This window comes from Anguilla rostrata, chromosome 4, assembly GCF_018555375.3.
Source record: "Anguilla rostrata isolate EN2019 chromosome 4, ASM1855537v3, whole genome shotgun sequence".
Lineage (NCBI taxonomy): Eukaryota > Metazoa > Chordata > Actinopteri > Anguilliformes > Anguillidae > Anguilla > Anguilla rostrata.
The window spans coordinates 26,049,635-26,070,713 of NC_057936.1; the positions used below are offsets into that span (position 1 = coordinate 26,049,635).

At 41.0% G+C, this 21,079-nt stretch overlaps 2 protein-coding genes across 6 annotated transcripts in view; one reads left to right on the forward strand and one right to left on the reverse strand.

Annotated features, from left to right (window-relative positions):
* atp8a2 (ATPase phospholipid transporting 8A2) overlaps positions 1–5,933 on the forward strand; it is a 79,623-nt gene extending 73,690 nt beyond the window's left edge. For all 5 annotated transcript variants that reach the window (XM_064331801.1, XM_064331805.1, XM_064331802.1 and 2 more), the window contains 2 exons: positions 4,231–4,322; positions 4,815–5,933. In XM_064331801.1, coding sequence (XP_064187871.1) covers positions 4,231–4,322; positions 4,815–4,909 — 187 coding nt within the window. In that variant the 3' untranslated portion in view covers positions 4,910–5,933. The remainder of the gene's footprint in view (positions 1–4,230; positions 4,323–4,814) is intronic.
* Positions 5,934–13,321: 7,388 nt separating this feature from the next.
* Positions 13,322–18,189, reverse strand: LOC135253034 (protein shisa-2). Its single transcript, XM_064331808.1, has 2 exons — positions 16,966–18,189; positions 13,322–15,301 (listed from the first exon to the last, which is right to left on the reverse strand). The coding sequence occupies exons 1-2, from the start codon at positions 17,273–17,275 to the stop codon at positions 14,739–14,741; spliced, it is 873 nt and encodes a 290-aa protein (XP_064187878.1). The 5' UTR covers positions 17,276–18,189; the 3' UTR covers positions 13,322–14,738.
* Positions 18,190–21,079: the final 2,890 nt, after the last annotated feature.

A 21,079-nucleotide genomic window follows, 5' to 3' on the forward strand; every position in this document is an offset into this window, starting at 1 on the left:
ATGTCATCTTCCTCTCTTTTCTCATTCTCTCTCAATCTCTGCACTCCTCTTTCAGATATCCTTGAGTGCAGGCAGGTTTGCACATCTGTAAGACTTGTGGTCTGTGCTGTATCTTCAGAGTGCTGTAGAGTATATAGAGAAGAGTGTGTGTGTGTGTGTGCTGCCCCCCCCCCCCCAGCTTTACTTCCTCCAGAGGGGTGGGGCATCTAAACATTTTTTTTTTCTTTCTACTGTGGTAAACTAAAATCAAAACTCCCTATTTTTTTTAGGGCAAACTAAAAAAATGCCCTTCATATGAAAATATGGAAATAGTGCCTGGAGTTTGTTTGGAACAGAGATAAATAGTATATAATAGAGCAGTGTTTCTCAACCCTGATCCTTGGGACCCCCTGTGTATGCTGATTTTTATTCCAACCATAACAACAAACTGTTTTGTAATGAGCTGCAAATTGCTTTTAATTAGGCAAAGATGACTGGCCCTCTTAAAGCACCATGGTGCTGGAAATGGCTATGTATGCACTAAAAAATGTCCTGTATTTCAGGAATCGCTACTGGGCAGACTAACTTATTCTTTATATGTACTGTGATGCCAGGAAGGGAATTAGGGACAGTGTCCACCAGGGGACAGAGCTGGCCCTAATCATGGGTATGGCAGCAGCTGTGAATCATTGTAATCATGTTGGTTTATTAACTAATCATAGTGCCTTATAAAAAGGCTTGATTCTTAGGCCTAGGGGATGACTGTTTCTTTGAGGGCTACAAGTGTGGTTCTTTGTTTTCTGTTGTGGATGTTTGTCTGCCTTTTTCTATTGAGTTTTGTTGTTAGCTTTTCTCAAATAGCAAATAAAAAGCAGTGAATGGACCCTCTTCTGGGTTTTGTTCTGTCTGTTGAGCACGCAAATTGTGGCCAACCCCAACCTCTCCATCACAGTACTATATGGAAAAGAAATCCAATTGAAAGATTTTCCTGTTTTAATTGATTCAATTAAAAACTGACGGATTAAATCAGTTGGTTCCCATTTGCTGAGAGTGTGGAAACCTCAAGTCATCTGAGCAAAATTAATGGCACTTACTGACAGCAAATGGCAACCAGTCAAATCTGCATTGTGTTAAAATAGGTTTCACCGCATATGATACCGCATATGATAGAAATTACTGTAAACCCATTTTCAACAACCATAATTGACCAAGAGATTGGCTTTGACAAAACCTTGCATACACAGTCAGTACCCAGGACCAAGGTTGAGAACTACTGTAATAGATAAGAAAAAAAACCCAAAAGAAAGAGAAAACTGAAATAAATCACCTGTAACCAAGAGCAGCTTACAATAGAGAGGGAGAGCTTGTGACATAGAGTAGAACAATTTACAACAGAGGGGAACAGCCTGTATATAGAGGAACAGTACAACCTGTAGTATAGAGATGATCAGCTTATGACAGGGAGAAACCGCCTGTAACATAGTAAGGGACAGCTGGTTACTGAGATGAACAGTTTATAACATAGAGGGATAGATTATAGCTGGAAAAAAACATTAAATACAGGAATAAAAAACTTTAACAGAGAAACAGCTTGTAAAAGATAGAGGAATTGCTTATAACAAAGAGGCCTGTAACATAGAGAAGGATAGCTTATAACAGAGAAAAAAAACATTTAATAGGGAAGAGCAGCTTATAAAAGAGGGAATATATATTAATTTTAGTATTTTATTTTGTTTTTTGGGGAGTGCAGCAGAAGAAACCCTGTTTGATTTATGCTGGATCAACCTTACTTGGCTGCATGTCTCTGGAGATCATAACTCCGTGTGCATTGGTCCTGGTACATGTGACATATTGCTATCCAGTTTCTGTCTCCATGAAAGTGGTCTGGAATTACACCGCAGTGTGGAGCCACAGGCCTGTCAGGGGGATGTCATGTAACAGTATGTGCTAGTCTAGGATTCTGTTTCGAGAGTAATCCTCCATTTTAGGCTGAGGAAGTAGATGGAGAAATATCTCTAGGAATGAAATATAAGAGGGATTGACACATGGACCTTTCACTTAATTCTCTCCTTCTACCAAACTGACAACCCAGCAGATTCTTTGGCAAAATTATCAATTGTGTAAATTTACCAAAATAAAATGGCAGACAGAGCCAACAATTACATCATACACTCTCTTTGTTCTGCTGCTCAGCATAGTGTGTGGGTGTAGGGAAGAGTAGGCAGGGTGAGAGGATGATGTGTATTGAAATGAAGGAGAAATGATGGTTTTGGGAGATTATGGGCAATGAAGAGGAAGAGGAAATGTGAGTGGGGTTGTGGTGGTTTAAACAGATCTGCTTTGTCTTCAGAGTGTTGCGACATGTCCATAGCTTGTAAGAGCAGTCTAATGTGGAATGTTGTGATAGATGTGTGTGGCACTGGTGCTCAGTTCGTTTTGTTGTGTTGTGAGGGGTTTGAGTTTAGAGTCAGCAATGACTGTGGCCTGACTCTGACTAATGTAATTTGATAAGTTGAAGAAAATTCAGTTTGCTGCACAGAAACCATGTGATCTGAAATATGTTTATTGGTTTACCCCGGAGTGCTGTGCTCTGCTGCACCAGTGCTATGTTTCACATCAAAGGGAAGAGATAAGGAGGGGGGGAGGGTGAAGGGGGGAAGCTGTGAGTGTAGTAAACAGTAGCTGTGTCCGGTGGTATCTGTCCAGTGGTAGCAGTCCAGGGGCCTTATTTATAAAACTTTTGAATGCGCAGATTTGATCCTTAATTCAACAGATTTGATTTTATGGGAGAATTGACACACAAATGGTGATTTATAAATCTTGCAACCTACATGAAAGCGTTCTTCTGCATGCGCAAACTCCAGAGGATGGTACAAATGTTTCCTTGCGGCTCTGCAGCTATAATGCTGGCTTGATAGATTTTTTCAGACACCTATATATTTTGCCAATTCCTTCACATATCCAAATACTATATATACTATTAGACCACACATGTCTGATTTAGTTTTGTGAGAAGCACTGTGAGACACAATGTTGTGGGGCATTAAGTAGGCTATTGCAGCCATACGCATAGGTTTGGGGGCAGACAGAGTGACATGTCAGTTTGTCAGATTTGATGTTACTATGCGAGATTAGATGGTCCAGCTGTGTGTCTCCCCCAAAGTTGAAATGAAACCTACACCAACGGCTTCACACTTTCTGTTAACATTATCATAATACATATAACAAAACATATAACAGCCAAATAATAACAATAATAATAGTAATTATATGAATAATAATTGATACCTTATGGTTTTCGAAACTTTCAATCTGTGCACAATTTAAATATACATTACATGTCAGAATGATTTACAGACAGAAACACAAGTTGAGAGCTATATAGCGAGCAAACAACAGAAGGCTTGTATTCATGGCTGTCAATGACAACTCCATTGAAATAAAATACAAATATTTAGCTAAGCAACGCTGCACACCCTGTGAACATCCTTAAATATCCTTATATGTTTGGAGATTTGTTTTCTGCTATTTACTCCCTGACAAATTGTACATGATATAAAATTGATATATAGGTATTTTACATCTTTCTTTTTCTTTATGTTTTGATAGCAGTATTAATGCAGCAGTACAGCAGCAGTATTAATGTTGTTTTTGTCATATGCATTAATTAAAGAGGACAAAGGGTTTGTGACTGATCTACACAGGAAACCTATGGACAGAAATTCCTACTTAGTGGGTGATAGTTTCCACCCAGTATCCCTGAAAAAGAGCTCTTACTCTAAACCACCTACATATAACACACAGGCAGATGATAGGAGTTGATAATCTATATGCGTGTGGGGGTACCATTTCAAATTAGATGAATGTCATGAGGAATTGAAACATTGTCTGTTTTGCACAGTAAACGTGTCGGGGCTCACATGTGTTTCAAGCTTTACTTTCCTTTATCATAAACCCCTTTGCTCAGCACCTCAATATTTAGGATTGCGTGTTTTTTGATATTTGGAAGCTCATTCCCTTACACACAATTTTGCGATGATTTCTGATTCGAAAACAGATCAAACAGACATTTATTTATGGATATACACATTAGGAACATTTTAGGAAATGATAATGCGCTCACGTTTTAATTCCGTGACAGTTTTATAAATGAGGTCCTAGAGATTTGTGGTTAAAATCTGAGTTTCAGAAACAGTTATACTGGTTGGTGTTCTGTGTTGAAGCCTGCTTCTCTGTCCTCTCTCCCCCCAGTCTGAATGAGCGTGCCCATTTGCTGACCCGTGTCTTCAGGAAAGCACCCTCCAGCCTGGGCCGCTCCAACTCCATTCAGCAGACTGTCTCACGTGAGTCTGCACACCTCTCCTCTTCATCACTGCACAGTCTGTTGTGCTTTTGTGTTGACTGCACAGGTTTGTGTGCAGGGGTTAAATGTTTAGGCCAAGCGCAAGTGCATAGCATATGCCGCATAGCTGTATAAATGTGTGAGTTGTGCAAATATCTGAAAAGTTTTACAGGTGTGTGTGTGATATACTTGTGTGTAAAGTGTTGTTTCTGTATGTGGATTGTTGGTTGTTGTAGAGGTGTGTGAATCGTACAGATGTGTTGGGAGTTGTAGAGATATGTGAATCGTACAGATGTGTTGGGATTTGTAGAGATGTGTGAATCGTACAGATGTGTTGGGATTTGTAGAGATGTGTGAATCGTACAGATGTGTTGGGAATTGTAGAGATATGTGAATCGTACAGATGTGTTGGGATTTGTAGAGATGTGTGAATCGTACAGGTGTGTTGGGTGTTGTACGGATGAATGAATCTCTCTCTCTCTCTCTCCGGCAGATGGCTACGCCTTCTCACAGGAGGAGCATGGCGCAGTGTCTCAGTCCCAGGTGGTGCGCTCCTACGACACCACCCGTCAGCGTCCAAGTGTGTAGCACTGCCCAATCCCCTCCTGCCCCACCCCTCCCCACCCCACCTGCTAATGGCCCACTGGACTGCTTTGCAGCTGCTGGGGAGTTTTGGGAGGGGCCAAGGTGAGGGTCGAGAGGGACACTGTGACCCTCCCCACTGTGGCCTTACTGGAACTCTGATCTAATGAGTACAGGACCTTGGGGGGGCGGGGTGCTGGGGTACCGGGGGTGCAGCTGCTGTCGGCCCTCATTTAGCCCTGAACATCATGGGCGATCCAGCACTCTCACACACGAAGCCCAGCTGGCTGCATCACTCTAATTGGGGTTTGTTTTGCTTTTGTTTTTCTGTGAGTCTGTCTGCAATTGTGCGTGCGTTAGTGTGTTTGAGAGAGCAAGCACAAGTGTTAATGTGAGTGTCCATCAGTGTGTGTAGACTTGTTGGCAAGTGTGCGTGCATGTGCACGTTTTATGCATTCTGTGTGGGCACGGGTGAATGTATCTGCGTGCCTGTGTATGTCTAAGTGTGGTGTGTGTGTGCGTGTGTGTGTGCGTGTGTTCCCCCCAACTCCTCCACCTGGGTTTAACACATCACTCATCAACATGGTGATCGGGGGGGGGGGGGGGTCACTGTTAAATAAAACATTCTGGGCTTGAGGAATTTCTTTAAGGCAGTCAGGGCAGTGAGAGTGCAGACGCACTGCAGTTTTCCAGTCTGGCTCTCTCAGTCAGCGAACACACCGACTCCCGCTCCAGCCTCCCCTCTCCCTTCCCCGCCCCCAGCACCCTGCCAAAGATGAAGTGCAGGCCTATAACCAAGTCTGAGCTCTAGCGCACAGGACGTCCTGACTCGGACAGGAAACTAACCTGCATCTCCGTGCTCCATGCTTGCTCTGGGCCATCTCCCCATTGCACGCTCCCTCCCGCCTCTGTCCTGTGACACCCCCTCCCCCCTGAAAGCCCGGCTGTAGGACCCCATGTGTGTACCTGCTGTGCTTGTACTGCTTTTTCTCAGTCTGTTGGGAAGGTTCAATAAAATACTTGTATTCTCTTTTTTTGCTTAATGACTTTGTTTCCCTTTCCAACACATAAAAAATGTAGGGCTGAGCAAAAAACCATAACAATAAATATTGAATATTTTTGTGCAATAACAGTCATCACCACCATTTAATTTTCTGGCTTTTTTTCAGTCTTTTATTCTTTTTCTATTTTTTCAATGTTTTTACCCAAGAAACATCAATTATTATTATAGGAAAAAAGATTCATATTGGCAAAGATTGCTACTGCTCTCAAAATATTCCATAATTATCACTCAGTTCATTGTCCCTAGCTTAACACTAGCTATAATACACAACTATGTTTATTTGTTTATTTATTTTTGAACAGTCAGCAGTTTTGCTCATTATACTGTCCTGATCCCTTACCAACGTTTGATCAGGCAATGCAAGCTGTAGTGTTTGGAGAGCAAAATGGGACAAGTAGTGCTGGATGCTGTATTAAGAAAGGTGTAGTTTTAGGACGAGAAGGTTATATGTGTTAGCATAGGTGTTTTGTCAGTCTCACTCTGTACTTTTTAAAAGCTGTAAAAGATACCATGGCAGGGTTACTATATCAGAATTAATGCATAAACAGCCTATTTCTGGGGTTGCTAGAGAGCACTTGCAACTGACAGTTAAGTAACCACTGTTAGTTATTTTGTACCATTTTTTGCCACTACAGCAGCAGCAGGAACTCACTCATATATATCTCTTTGAAGTTGAAAACCCTGAGACTGAATCCAGCAGATGACAACACAGTTCAGCTGCCTCAAGCATGGAAAGTCTATGCTGTGGTTTTGCCATTTTAAAAAGAGATTTCTCACCAAAGCTCAAAACAACTACACAGCATTGTGCATAAAGATGCTTGTTGATAGCATTGTTCAGATATAGGCTTGTGATACGCAGGGCACTGCGTCAAGCTCCCAACTATCCAATCACCCATCTTATACTTCTTTGGAAAGCTTCAAATGAGAATCAATCAATCAGTATGTGAATTGCAGTTTCAAGATACTACTACTGTCCATTTTAAATTGCGTACTGTTATTGACCTATATTCAGGACCTTTGGTTCTTTTCTTGTTGATGTAACAGTATATGATTCTTTTTGTGGTTAATGAAAGACTGTTACCAGTGCCCTCGGTAATGTCTGGGACAAATACATTTTTTCTTTATTTGGCTATGTACTCCAATTTTAGATTTGTAATCAAGCAATTCACATGTAATTCAAGTGCAGATTCTCAGCTTTTATTGAAGGGTATTTTTTATATATTTAGATTTTAGCATGTAGATATTATAGGACTTTTTATGCATAGCCCCCCCTCAGGGCACCATAATGTTTGGAACAAATGATTTCAAAGGTACTATTAGTCAGGAGTGCCCAGTTGCTTCCTTAGTGCATGTATAAGAGATCTTTCAGTATCTAGTCTTGATTCTTGGCTTTTGAGTGTCTTTGGAGTCTGTTATTGGCATTTGTAAACATAAAGACCAGGATTGTAGGAATGAAAGCCAAGGACGCCACTAGGAATCTGAGAAATAAGAAAAAACAGACATAGATCAAACTTTAGGCTTACGTAAATCAACCGTTTGGGAAAAAACCCAACCTGTCTGATGGATCAGACACACTTTTCAGGAGGCAGGCATGGATGTGTCAGTGACTACTGTCCACAGAAGACTTTATGAACAGAACTATGGAGGCATTGCAAAATGCAAACCACTACTTAGCCCCAAAACCAAGATGACCCGGTAACAGTTTGCTATGCAGTACCTAACCGAGCCTGCAGAGTTCTGGAAAAAGGTCTTGAGGAGGGATGAGACCAAGATTCACTTGTATCAGAGCAAGATTATAGACGTACATTGAACTGCCCGAGATCTGAAGCTCACCACCTCATCTGTGAAACATGGTGCTCACCCCCGTTAAGGTCTGGGCATGTATGGCTCCCGCATGTACTGGCTCACCAGTTTCCACGGATGATGTAACTGCTGACAGCAGAATGATTTCTGAAGCGTACATAAGAATCTTATCTACTGAAGTTCAGGTAAATGCCTCCAAACTCACTGGATGGTACTTCATCCTACAGCAAGACAATCATCCCAAGCATACTGCCAAAGCAACAAAAGACTTTTTCAAAGCTAAAAACTGGAAAATTCTTGATTGGCCAAGTCAGTCACCTGATCTGCATCCAGTTGGTCTTGTGCTTCATGCAGCCATCTCATCTTCTGCTCCAGTTTATCTCAGGGGGCTAGTTGCCTTAAGTTTTTTCTTCATATGCTAAAGAAAAAACTCAACTAGCCCCCGAAATAAGCAGGAGCTGAAGATGGTTACATGACTACTTTCATTTACATACGATTAATGTCAGAGACATTGTGGTGCCTTGAACTCTGGGAGCTACATATAAAATATGCTGTCATTTATACATGGTGAAACTAAAATGTATAAAAACTGCCCTTTAATAAATCTGTGAATTTGCATTTTAATCACATGTGAATTGTTTGATTACAAATCTAAAATTATGGAGTATAGAGCAAAGTCAAGAGAAAAAAAAAGTTTGTCCCAAACATTATGGAGGGAACTGTATATTTAAATGTCCAGTATCTTCAGCTTGGTTTGCTCTCATGTAGATCACAATGTAGAGTGGCCAAGACAGTTTTATGAAATATGGAACAATGATGGCATGTAGAAATTTTATATTTGGTAATAGTCCAACAAGTGTTGATGAAGCTGATATTCAGTTTTTCCTGATACCAGCCCTTCTGACATGGTTCAGTAGGATGTTTGTGATGTAGGTGCCAGCGTCTGTGCCAGTGAGGGGGCTTGAGTGAACAAGTTAAATAAACTTAAACAAAGCATTAAAAACAATCATTGCAACCACTAACCAAGTACTGCTTGTTAAACTGCAAGCAAACTGAAAGGCCATTGGGATTGCTGCCTACATAAAATAAATGCGAACATAAAGATACCAAAATCTATAAAATGTTATTTTAAATTTTAAATTTGGTAAGTTGAACGTTCCATGACAATTGGAATCAAGAATGGATTTTCCCTATATTTAATATTTAATTGGTTTTGAGGCATTAACGTCAAGAGTAATCTTGGGAATGTTCTATGTTGTATAATAAACACAAGACTTTATAGACTTAGAGAGCAAGTAGAGCTTGCTGTCTTGAGTAAAAGTCTCTTTAGATTTCTGCCAAAATTCCAAACATATGAAAATATTCCCACCTTCCACACAGGTAGAGAACTATATCAGTCAAATCAACATTGATATTTTGCCAGTTTTATTGATTTCAGGAAGGTCTGATTGAATTTGACACAATTGCTTATTTTATTTATGCCAATTAGATTTTATTTGCATACGCAACGCTTTTTACAGAGGTGCTGACACATATGCTTTACAGAACAAAGGAAGCGTATAATGATATGGGGGTGTATATGACATCATCAAACCAATTTACACAGAAAACAAATGGGAACAAAAGAACACTTTCACACAGAGTGAGAAGTGAGGCATGGCTGCTGCTTGAGTCCAACTCATCAACATTCACATCAAGGAATCGACCAGAGCAAGACATTCTAGGGACAGCAGAGTACCTGTGCTGACCCTTCATGATAAACAAATTCCTTCTCCTTAAATTCCTATGCAGATGACCTAGTTCTGCTGTTGCCCACAGAACAAGACAGCATCAGAGCCTAGATCTGGGAGAGAAACACTTTCAAGCCTGGGCACTAACAGTAAATCTGAATAAAACCAAAATCATGATATGCAAATAAGGTATGCAGGCCTCATTTGTTATCTTGTAATCCATCCTAAACGTGAGCGTATGATCGTTTGCTAATATGTTCGTACATCTGAATTATAATGTCCATATGCATGAATAAATGTCCCTAAATCCTACACAAGATCAGTTTATGAATCACACATAATCATAAAATTTGACACACGTGTAGTCTAATAGTCTATGCATCTCCGGGGCGACATAGCTCAGGACGTAAGAACGGTTGTCTAGTAGTCGGAGGGTTGCCGGTTCGATCCCCGCCCTGGGCGTTTCGAAGTGTCCCTGAGCAAGACACCTAACCCCGAACTGCTCTGGTGAGTGAGAGGCATCAATTGTAAAGCGCTTTGGATAAAAGCGCTATATAAATGCAGTCCATTTACCATTTACCATATGTGAGGAGATGGGCAAAATATTCTCATGTCTGAAAAAAATTTGTTTAGCCTGCAGTACAGCTGCATAGCCACAAGGAAAGCTTTGTAAGCATACTCTGGAGTTTGCGTATCCATAAAAAAATATTATAATCTTAATTTGTGTACAGGTTTTCATGTACAGTAAGATCATATCTATTGAATTTAGGGTCAAATATGTGCATATGAACATTTATAAATGGGGCCCAAGATCTCAGAGAAACAAATACTGATTTGTATCGGGTAAAAAAACATTTGATCAGTCACACATATTTAAATTTATAAAAAACCTCAACAATTTTTCAAAATGCAGAGTTATATTCTTACAAGGCCCTGAAACACCAAAAAAAGGAGCCCAAAGAAGTCCTGTCCTTCAGCTAGTCACAATACTTAGTGATACCGGGTTCTGCTCTCTAACCCCCTAACGCAAAGTTAGAGGGTTAGAGAGCAGAATACAAACAAAATTACAAAAATAAAATTAAATCACATATTCAGACAAAGTATAATACTGTCACCCTAAAAAGAGACTATACTGTGGCTGACTGCCTGTCCACTATGAAAGACTGAAATAAGACAAACATTGACTAGACATGGTGACAACAATTCAGTCATTAAAACTGGAAGACACCGACAGAGGGTGGAGCTACTAAGAGTTATTGCATGGGGATGTTACTGTAAGAGTTACTGCATTGGAGAGTTATGGTAGGAGTAGCTTTGGTAGGATAATGGTGATGTAGAGTTCATTCCTTTCGGAGAAAGAGTTCCAATGAGACTGTGTGGGTGTTGCTGAAAGAGAGATACTCTATAGGAGTATTATTGTGTTAAAAGGTAACTGTAAGCAAATTACTTTGGAATTTCTGTGTAAGAGTTACTGCGAGAGTTATTGAGTGGGTATTACTGTAACTCTGTACTTTGTCAGAGTTTGCCTGTATAATTGTTACTGTGTTTGAGTTACTTTGTGAGGAAGTTACTGAAGGAATGTTATTAGGACAGTGATTGCAAGAGACCATTACCATGTGGCTGTTACTGCAAGAGAGCTGAGAGAATTGCTGTGTGCGAAATATAATATGAGAGCATGTTTCTTCAGCGGAATTGCTATGTAAGCGGGTCACTGAAAGTTACTGTGTGTGAGTAAATGTGAGACTTCCTGTGAGAGAGTTAATGCATGGAACAGAAAGCGGGGATGGCAAGTCGCTCATTTCTGCAACTTGGCAGAACATCAGAAGGGCGATTAAGAAAAGAAGCAGGGGGTTGAGTTATGGTTATAAGCAAGATGCCAGGTCTGTCTCTCCCATCCTTAGCTACGTACAAGCCCTGATCTTTCCTGGCCCACAGGGGGATTCTGACTGCCAGTGTTCCCTGTGTTGACCTGTATCACTGCTCTCCTTCCTGGATTAATGGCCCCTGATGTGGGGAATCCATCCCCCCACTCCTGCAGGGCCACCAATCCATTTCAGCTACTTCTAGAAACTCCCAAGCCTGCCTCTTCTGCAGCTCTGCACCCAGAATTTCCTTGGGAAATTGGCTGAAACTTCTCACCAACTGGCAGGAAAATTCCCTTCATCATTAGTTATTTTTACAAGCATTGTCCTTATTATAATGACTGTAAAGCACTACTCAGCTGTCACAACTACATCTGTAATAAGGAAAAAATGTGTGTGTGTGTGTGTGTACGTGAACCCCAGAGAAAGGAAATGATTAACCCCATGTTTGAACCCACACATTGAGCTCAATCAAGGTGGACACACACTGCATTCACTTCCACTGGAGAGATCATCAGACTGATACACACTGATACTCCATTCACCATCAGTATTATGAAAAAACAACTCCAAATAAGTCATGAAACATTCACACAGATATTTAACCGCATACATAAATTCTACTGCTCAGACAAACAATTCACTGCTGAGAATTCACTATGCAGGGGCTTTGCTGCTCTGTTTACTGTACAGACAGGTCTACACAAAAAAGCCTAAATAAATTATATAGATTGATGGAAGGAATCTTAAAAATAGGTGTCCTATAACTGTTATGTTCATGGAGATAAGTTGTGTGGTTTTGATGTATCAGTGTGATGGATGCACCACCAGGCTATGTGTAGCCAAGTTAGCTGACTGGACAGAAAGGTGGGGTACAGAGATCAGGTACAAAAGCAATTAGGCCCAATTTACACCTGGTTGTTTCATGGATCTTGAGCATCTGGATTATATCTGGATAGGGATTATCGGCATGAAAATGCTGGCATAAATGCATTGAAGATGCATTAGGAACAGATTCACATTTGATTGCCTAAACTACGTCAGGAGGTGGTCTGAGATGCATCCAAGACAGATGTTATACCAGTCTAAATGCATCCATCTCTCCAAGACAAGTGACAACCAAAACTCCTCCAAAAGTATAACGTCACGTGACGTAGCCATCCCCCAAAGTGGAACACACGTAGCTTCACAATCACAATAATCATGAATGACATGCATGGTTGGAGTTTCAGAGAAACTAAATGATTTCTAGCGATATGGACAGATTCAGAACAAACTAGAGTAGTTAGAGAAATCAAACTGCAACCAGGGTAACTGCTGTATTAAATAATCTCATCGGGCATCTTCTGTGGCATCTTCCCTAAACTAAGAGGCTGAAAAATGCCATACAAACTTGATATTTTGGAAGAAGCTACCATCTTTGCTCTCCAAAAGGCAGAACAAAACAGACAAGGGTTTTGCATTTTACACTGGATTTAAATCAGATTGCTAACCGAAGACGCATCTGACTATTAAGTGTAAATGCACTGTGGTTACGTTACATTACAGGCATTTAGCAGTCACTTTTCTCACAACTTTTCACACAGCATTTACACTGCATCCATTTATACAGCTGGATATATACTGAAGGTTAAGTTCCTTGCTCAAGGATACAATGCAAGTGTCCTACCTGGGAATCAAGCCTGTGAGTGCTTACAAGACCAGTTCCTTACCCATTATACTACACTGCTGCTTATCCACAATACAATCAGGTATAAATGGGGCCATATAAAAAGCATTACACTCTCATCCAGCAGATACACACAACGTGTTATGCACTCACTATACAGGTCCTTTGAGAGGGCATATAGGCTTACTTAGTGTTAAAAACCTGTTGAGTGCATTTCTCTTCTGTTTAATGGGAGTAAGTGAAAAGACTGCCCAAATGGTGGTTAAAACATTCATAAATGAGAGGCCTGAATGATTCTGAAAATCATTTACTCAAAACACAGAATACAGTTTACTAGCCACAGTTAAGTATTTATATGGGATATAGTGTGTAGTATATAGTGTCATCATCACACTGTGCACTTTCTCTCATACTCACACTCTCTCACAGACACACACAGACACACACACACCCTTCATCTTTTACTAATACTCACACTTTTTTGGGTTTCTTCTAGAAAAAAAACTCCCTAAAGAACAATAGCTGCCAGACATTCTTTATAGATGGCATACTCTACCTCAATATATGGGAGCTGTACTCTAACAAACCTTAACATACATTCATTCAGTTTGTATGCGTGTGTGTGTGTATATGTGTGTGTGAGTGAGATGGGTCAGCACAGCAGACACTGCAGCTCAGGGGAATATGGAGTGGTGGGGGACAGCCTGTGTCCTGTGTTCACTTTATTAGAGTTTAACAGGCCAGCAGGGACCATAGTACTGCTGTTTTTCCCATTACCACACCTGCATTACACATTACTGCGACTAAATGATGTGCGCGCACACACACACACACAAACACACACACACATACACAACTGCATTTAACATTGATGCTGCATGTGTGCACACAGGCACACTGCATAACACAGTACTTTTGCTGTCTACACACATTCATACAGTGAAAGAGACATAGGCACTCAGATAGTTTCAGTCTGAGATATTCCAAACATACACTATATGACCAAAGGTATCTGGACACCCCTTGAGCTGGGGATGTTGTTTTTGGTTTGTGCTAGGCCCCTCAGTTCCAGTGAAGGCAAATCTTAATGCTACAGTATACAATCACATTTTAGACGTTTTTGTGTTTCCCCAACAGCATGACAATCCCCCCGAGCACACAGTGAGGTCCATATAGACATAGTTTTTTTGAGAATGGTGTGAAGAACTTGACTGGCCTGCACTGAACCCTGACCTCAACCCCATCCAACACCTTTTGGATCAATTGGAAAGCCAATTGCGAGCCAGGCCTAATCGTTCCACCTCACTGAGGCACTTCTGGCTGAATGGAATCAAATCCCTGCAGCAATGCTCCAACATCTAGCATAAAGCCTTCCCAGAAGAGTGCAGGCTGTTATAGCAGAAAAATATGGACCAACTCCATATTCATGCTCATAATTTTGAACGAGATGTTCGATGTCAAGTGTCCACATACTTTTGGCCATGTAGTGTTATTGTTATGTATTGTACAGTGTACAGGTATAAGTATATACAGGCATAGGACCTATATGCTGTGTAAAGTCTGGGAACCCCAATGAGGAGTGGGTGACAGGTGGGTGTCTTGTCGCACCTGTGATCTTCCAACACTATGTAGGATCCATCAAACCAGAATATCCAACAAGTGCTCCTCCGGTCCAGTGTCAATCCAAGGTGGTGGGAGGGTCACATAGTTATAGGGGGTGCTTGGGTTCACTGGCCGTGCTGGCGGGGGGTAGGAAAGGGGCCTGGAGTGGCCGGTAGCTGCCTTGTGAGTGGTAGAGGAAGGGGGCAGGGCTGGGGGCGATTGCCTCATGCGGTATAGTGTACCCAATATACTGGGGGTGCAGGAGCTGCGTGGCCTGCTGGCGGCTAAGCACAGAGAAACTGGCCGGCATGTTGAAGTAGACGCCGGCATCGTGGGACAGGTAGCACCCTGCCTGTGTGCGCAGGAGAGGCGGGGGCTGGACTGAGGACTGGCCGGAGGAGCTGGAGCTGGTGAACTTGCTGGACTGCTGTGAGGACGAGCCGCAGGACACCCCAGCACTCGCCATCATGGGGATGGCCTCGAGCAGACCCCCTGCCTCGGCTCTGGACTCACCCCCAGCCGCGCCCCCAGCCGCACCCCCAACGCACACTGGGGATTGCTCTTGCTTGGGGCGGAGACAGCGGCAGCAGCACACGGCCACCACAGAGCCCAGCAGCACAAAACAGACAAACACAGCGCCTACGACCAGGAAAGGCACATATATAGGCACTGCAGAGAGAGACAGAGAAACAAAGAAGTAAGAGAGTGGGGAATGAGAAAAATCCTTCTTGCAATGCAGCAAAATATATATAGGAGTGTGCGGTATGACGATCTTTGATCATGAAACATGAAAATTTCTCCACGATCGGCCTTTACAGAGAGATCGGAAGTATCATGCTTCAGAGCTACTGTACAGAATAGTAGCACTAATAACATTAGCTAACACTGCTTCCAGACTTTACTAGCCCACCCCATCTCATCGCTGAAACTTGCAAAATAGTCTTAGAAAAGCAACATGAAAGAACACACACACACACACACACACAGTGAGTTCTGTGATGTTTGGGGCTTTTTTTTGGCCCTGTACTCCACCATTTTTGATTTGTAATCAAACATAACACTTGTGGATAAAGTGCACATTCTCAGCTTCTTTTTAACCCCTTACGTAGCACCACCTATTTTAACACAAGCCTGAAAATGCGGGGTGAATGACAGGGGTAAAGCAAGCCACCATTGTACATCTTCCATGAGCAGTATATGGAATTGTATACCTCATAACTCATAGTATCATTTGGTTACCAAGTGTCCTTTTGGAATCTCCAAATGCCTTTTTTTAAATGCCAAGACAGAGCTGAAAAAAAAAAACAATACAGAATGCTCTTTTTTGTCATCAAATAAGACCAGGATTAGTTCAGCATTGTAGCTGGGTCTGCACTGTGTTTCTAAGCCCACCAGACACAACCTCAAGCATCTCTATCCACTCAAAAAAAAAAAAAAAAAAAAAATATATATATATATATATATATATATATATATATATATGTGTGTGTGTGTGTGTGTGTGTATGTATATGCATATACATATGTATATAGTTGAGAAAAAACTTCCTCTACCACTGTGTTTGAGCTTCAGTTATTTTGTTTCAGTAATATTTAGAGTAATCTGGAAACTCTTGGAAAACAAACTCCCAATGGTTACCTTTCAGAAGAGGCCAGGATTATGCCTGTAGCCAAAAGGGTTGAAGAATAGTAACCATTTTATTTTGGATATGCCATTTTAATGCTTGTGTTTAAAAGGGGGCGATACATAAGGGGTTAATAACCAGCAACATAATTAATTTGAACATGAGTGAAAACCTACAGAAGCGGACACAAAGCACGACGAACATCAGGTCCAACTCATCCTCATGGGGACACACATACTTCAGCCCAGGCAAGCACTGCAGTCATTAAGGTGCGGGTGTATTACTGCTAGAACAAATATGGCTATTTATAACTCCACAACGCAATTTGCCATTTGCGTCCCAGAAAGCCATGGGCTAGCTGGCTTTCAGGGACGTCTACATTCTCTTCTGCAGCTGTCACTGCCAACACCATCTGGGTACCTTAGCGCATTTTAAAGTTTTGAAACTCAGATAGACTAATGTTGAAGTGTTGAAACGTATGGTTTCCGACAACGGCAACACTAACCTTCGCTATAAGGAATAAAAAAATAAATAAAACTACACGCCTCGGACAAACTATACATTTAAAGAGAACGATACATTCATACCCCCACACCACCGGATCTAATTACCCAAACCAGTTAAAACACGAAAACTTTTATACTTACACCAAGGTCAATACAAAAAATGAATTTCATTGACACGAAACGTCCACAGCTGAAACGTTTACCTGCACCGTCGCCTTTGTTTTCCTTGTTGCCGTTGCCTGTGCCTGGCTCGCGGTTCTGATTGTCGTTCTCACAAGTCCCCTGATCCAAGCGGGCGTCGCTGCTCGTGCAGCAATAACGAAGCTCGCACTGTCCACAGCAGATGATGGCATCGTCGCTGTCAAAGCGCTCCGGACACTGAAAGCCCTCTCTCCAGGAGCCTTGTGTGTCATGCCAACCATGACAGTACTCCCCACTGGCCTTCACGCTGATAATCGTGTAGAGCAGTATCATAATCACGGTAGCAGACATTTGGGAATTTCCCCCTCGCATTCCAACGAGAGACACACGAGACTGGCTAGTTAAGCAATTAAAAAAATTCTCTCCATGCGTGTATGCCGCGTTACTTGAATGTTAAGGCGAATTGATGTAATGGAACAAAGACCAAGAAGGAAGAAAATGTAAAAAAATAAAAATGTGCAAATTTCATTTGGAAAAATAATTCCACCTTGTAACTCAATGGATCAACATTCGTGCCACCAAAATGTTTTCAAAATGTGTTTTCCAAATAATTACATGATTCTGAACCGCATAAACTTTTGTTTAAAAAATGAACCATGTTGAGATGCCAAAAAGTCTACTATTAAGTTGTTTGATATTGTTTTGATCAAATGTATATCCTGTGAGAAATTACGTCATGCGGAATGACACCCGAAATCAGAATCTCCACTTGAAGCAGGCTGCTTGTCATGCCGTCTTTAAACGAGCTCAGATAACACTTTACATGGAACTCTTCTCAGGACATACAATGAAACCAACAACAATTTCCCCAGGAGTTGTAGAAGTTTTCATGTAATCCTTCCTGTGCCGTTGAGCAGCAAAGTAAGTATTTTTGCCTGTAATCATTCAGGACCCGCAAGGGAAGTGCTCCTTAAATCAGAACTCCTGTTAGCAAAGTTTGATCTTCAAATGACTCCTTCCGCTCCTGGCTAATGCTCGGTCCGCTTGCGGTATACGGGTGAGAGTGCTTCGACAAATGTTCCTCTTTTTAAAAGAACTTCTTGTCCAACTTTGCGCTTGCGCAATGCGAGACGCTCTATCCAGCCATATCCATGCTAACGAGCCTCATTGTGCTGAGTGAGTTCTTTAAACTGCTCAGCAACTTGAGGGAACCCCCTCCGCGTTAAGTGTTGCCCCTTGGGACCCCTGCGGACAAAGGAGCCGACTCCCCCCATTGTGCGCGCTGCTGTTTGCAAGCGGCAACACATATATTAGCACTTATACCCAGCAAGTTAGTTAGTGCGCGCAGTTTTAACTATACCACAACGCAAATAGGCTCTACTGAGATGCAGCTAATGTCCCTAGAACCAAAGTCACTGGTTATGTGTTTTAGACCATTTTTTAAAAACGAGTATGTTGCTTCAGTGTTGTCATTGACGCGTTGTCATACAAACAAGCACGAACCGTCCAGACCCATGGCGCAACTCACTTCCGCAGACACATTTTAGCTGGCACCACCTGGGCATGCGTCATACTAAACAAAGCATCATCTGCGCATGTGTCCCACAAAACGTCCCTCAAAGGTTGTGAGTGAGTGAATGACCACAATTCGCCATGCATAGCCCACGGTGGCAGTTCCTGCACGCCGGGGGGAAATTGCCCATAAATTAACTGTCCAGCAATTTACTGGTCCCGTTCTTACGTTTCCACTTTATTCTTGCTTTTAAAGAGTTATCGGATCTATTACCATTTTAAAATTTGGTTTGCCAGTGAAATACAGTTTGGGGTTTTAAAGTCATTTTTAACAAAGGTTTTTTGGTGCATGTTATAATGTGCACTGACAAGCCTTTGGGGAATTAAAAAGGTTTTAAGAAAACAATTTAATAAAATATTGTTAATAATTAAAATACTGTTCAGTTGGAGACACTATATTACAGATGGCTGTTATCATACAATGATAATATTTTTACTTTAAAATGTGTAATAAATGATCATTTTAAGAAAGTTTATTTTCTGAGTTTTTATTTATTTGTTCATTTATTTATTTATTTTCAGATTTAGTGTATAGTTTTGAGTGGCCAAGACAGTTTTCATATGCAATGCAGGATGTTTACTTACATAAATTTCTGATAACAAGCCAGCATTACAGTTGCTGGTGTGGGAATATTCAATGACAACTCCTAAATTTTATAATGTTTCCAAAAGTTGTACATGGGGGCATAAGGAGAAATTATGAGCTGCCTGTACTAAGCAGTGCGGGCAAAACCGCAATCAGTAAATGATGAACTGCTGGCTGAAACGTTCAGGAAGATCCATAGTTCTGAAAATCTTACCTTAGAAGCCAGACAGTGCAGATGAAAAATCATGGCAGGAAATCCAGGAATATTGGAGAAAAGGGCACCATCAGAAAATTAATTAGACTCACTGTTTAATTTATATGAATTAAAAAGAGCCATCAGTAATGCATGTATGACTTCACCTGGGAAAGATGGGGTTTGCTATAACATGATAGAGCACATGAATGACAAAACACTTGCAGTAGTTTTGAAGGTTTTTAATACAGTCTGAGATACTGGCCAACTTCCAGCAGTATGGAAACAGGCAATAATTGTGCGATCTTAAAACCTGGTCAAGACCCATCAAATCCTGTCAGTTATAGACCTATTGCTTTAACATCCCACTTAGGTAAAATTATGTAATGAATGATAATTGAAAGACTAAGATACTTCCTTGAAAGCAGAGATTTATTTTCCCCTTATCAGAGTGGATTCCGTGAGGGGAAAAACATTATGTCTAAACACTTTGTGTTTAGAGTCAGACATCAGGAAAGCTCAGACCAACAGTGAAGTAGTGGTAGCAGTCTTTTTCAATGTAGAAAAAGAATATGATATGCTTTGGAAAGAGGGACTCCTTATTAAACTAAAATCATTAAACATTGATGGCAAAATATATAATTGGGTATTGGACTTCTTGTTTGAAAGGAAAATACAAATAAGGGTGGGCGAAGACTATTCAATTGTGCATGTAGTGGAGAATGGAACTCCACACGGCAGTGTGTGCAGTCCACTATTTTTCAATATAATGATAAATTATATATTCTCTCACATAAAACAAGATATAGGAAAATCTCTGTATGCTGATTATGGGGCCTTCTGGATAAAAGAATGAAATATGTGATAAAGAAAATGCAAGATGCAATTAATGAGGTAGAGAAATGGGCAAACAATTGGGGATTTGGATTATCAATAGGCAAAACACAAGTACTATGTTTTTCGAGATGCCACAGACCTATATCCTTAAAAATGTATGGGCAACCATTAGAGCAAGGGAAAGTGGTTAAATCCATTGGAGACTTGTTTGATGAAAAGCTCACCTGGAGTGAAAATATAAATAAAACCAGAAATAAATGTAAGAATGTTATTAATATCCTGCGGTGCTTATCAGGACTGGAATGGGGAGGAAAATGAACATCTCTGATAAATATATACTGGGCACTCTGTAGATCAGTTTTAGACTACATATGTATAGCGTATATGTCAGCAGCAGAAACTAACCTCAAGAAATTTTATGTTTTACAAGCTCAAGTACTTAGAATCTGTAATGGTTCATTTAAAACATCCCTGGTATCTGCAATGCAGGTTGAAATGGGAGAAATGCCTCTGGGAATTAGGAGAAGCAAATTAATGCTTGCATATTTGGTGAATTTACAGGGGCACAGACATTCACACCCCACTAAGGCTGTTTTAACAGAATGCTGGGAACACACAAGTCCAACTTCAGAGGTTTTGGGTGGGTAGGGGATGCTAAAGTAGGAATTATAGGATTGCACAATCTATCATATAGCCCTACAGTTCCAATTTCCTCCCTGGTTATTCCCAATGCCAAGCGCAAACTTGAGTTTACAACAGAAACTGAATTAAAAATCCACCTATTTGCGATATAGTTCAGGGACACATTGAACAACACTTTGCAGATATGTTAACTGTATTCACAGATGGATCTAAGGATCCTGTTTCTGGTCATGCAGGCGCTGCTGTGTTTATTCCCAAATTTGATTTAGCCATAAAGAAGTGGGTGTCAGATCATCTGGCTGTGTATATGGCTGAGCTATTGGGAATAACCATAGATCTACAGTGA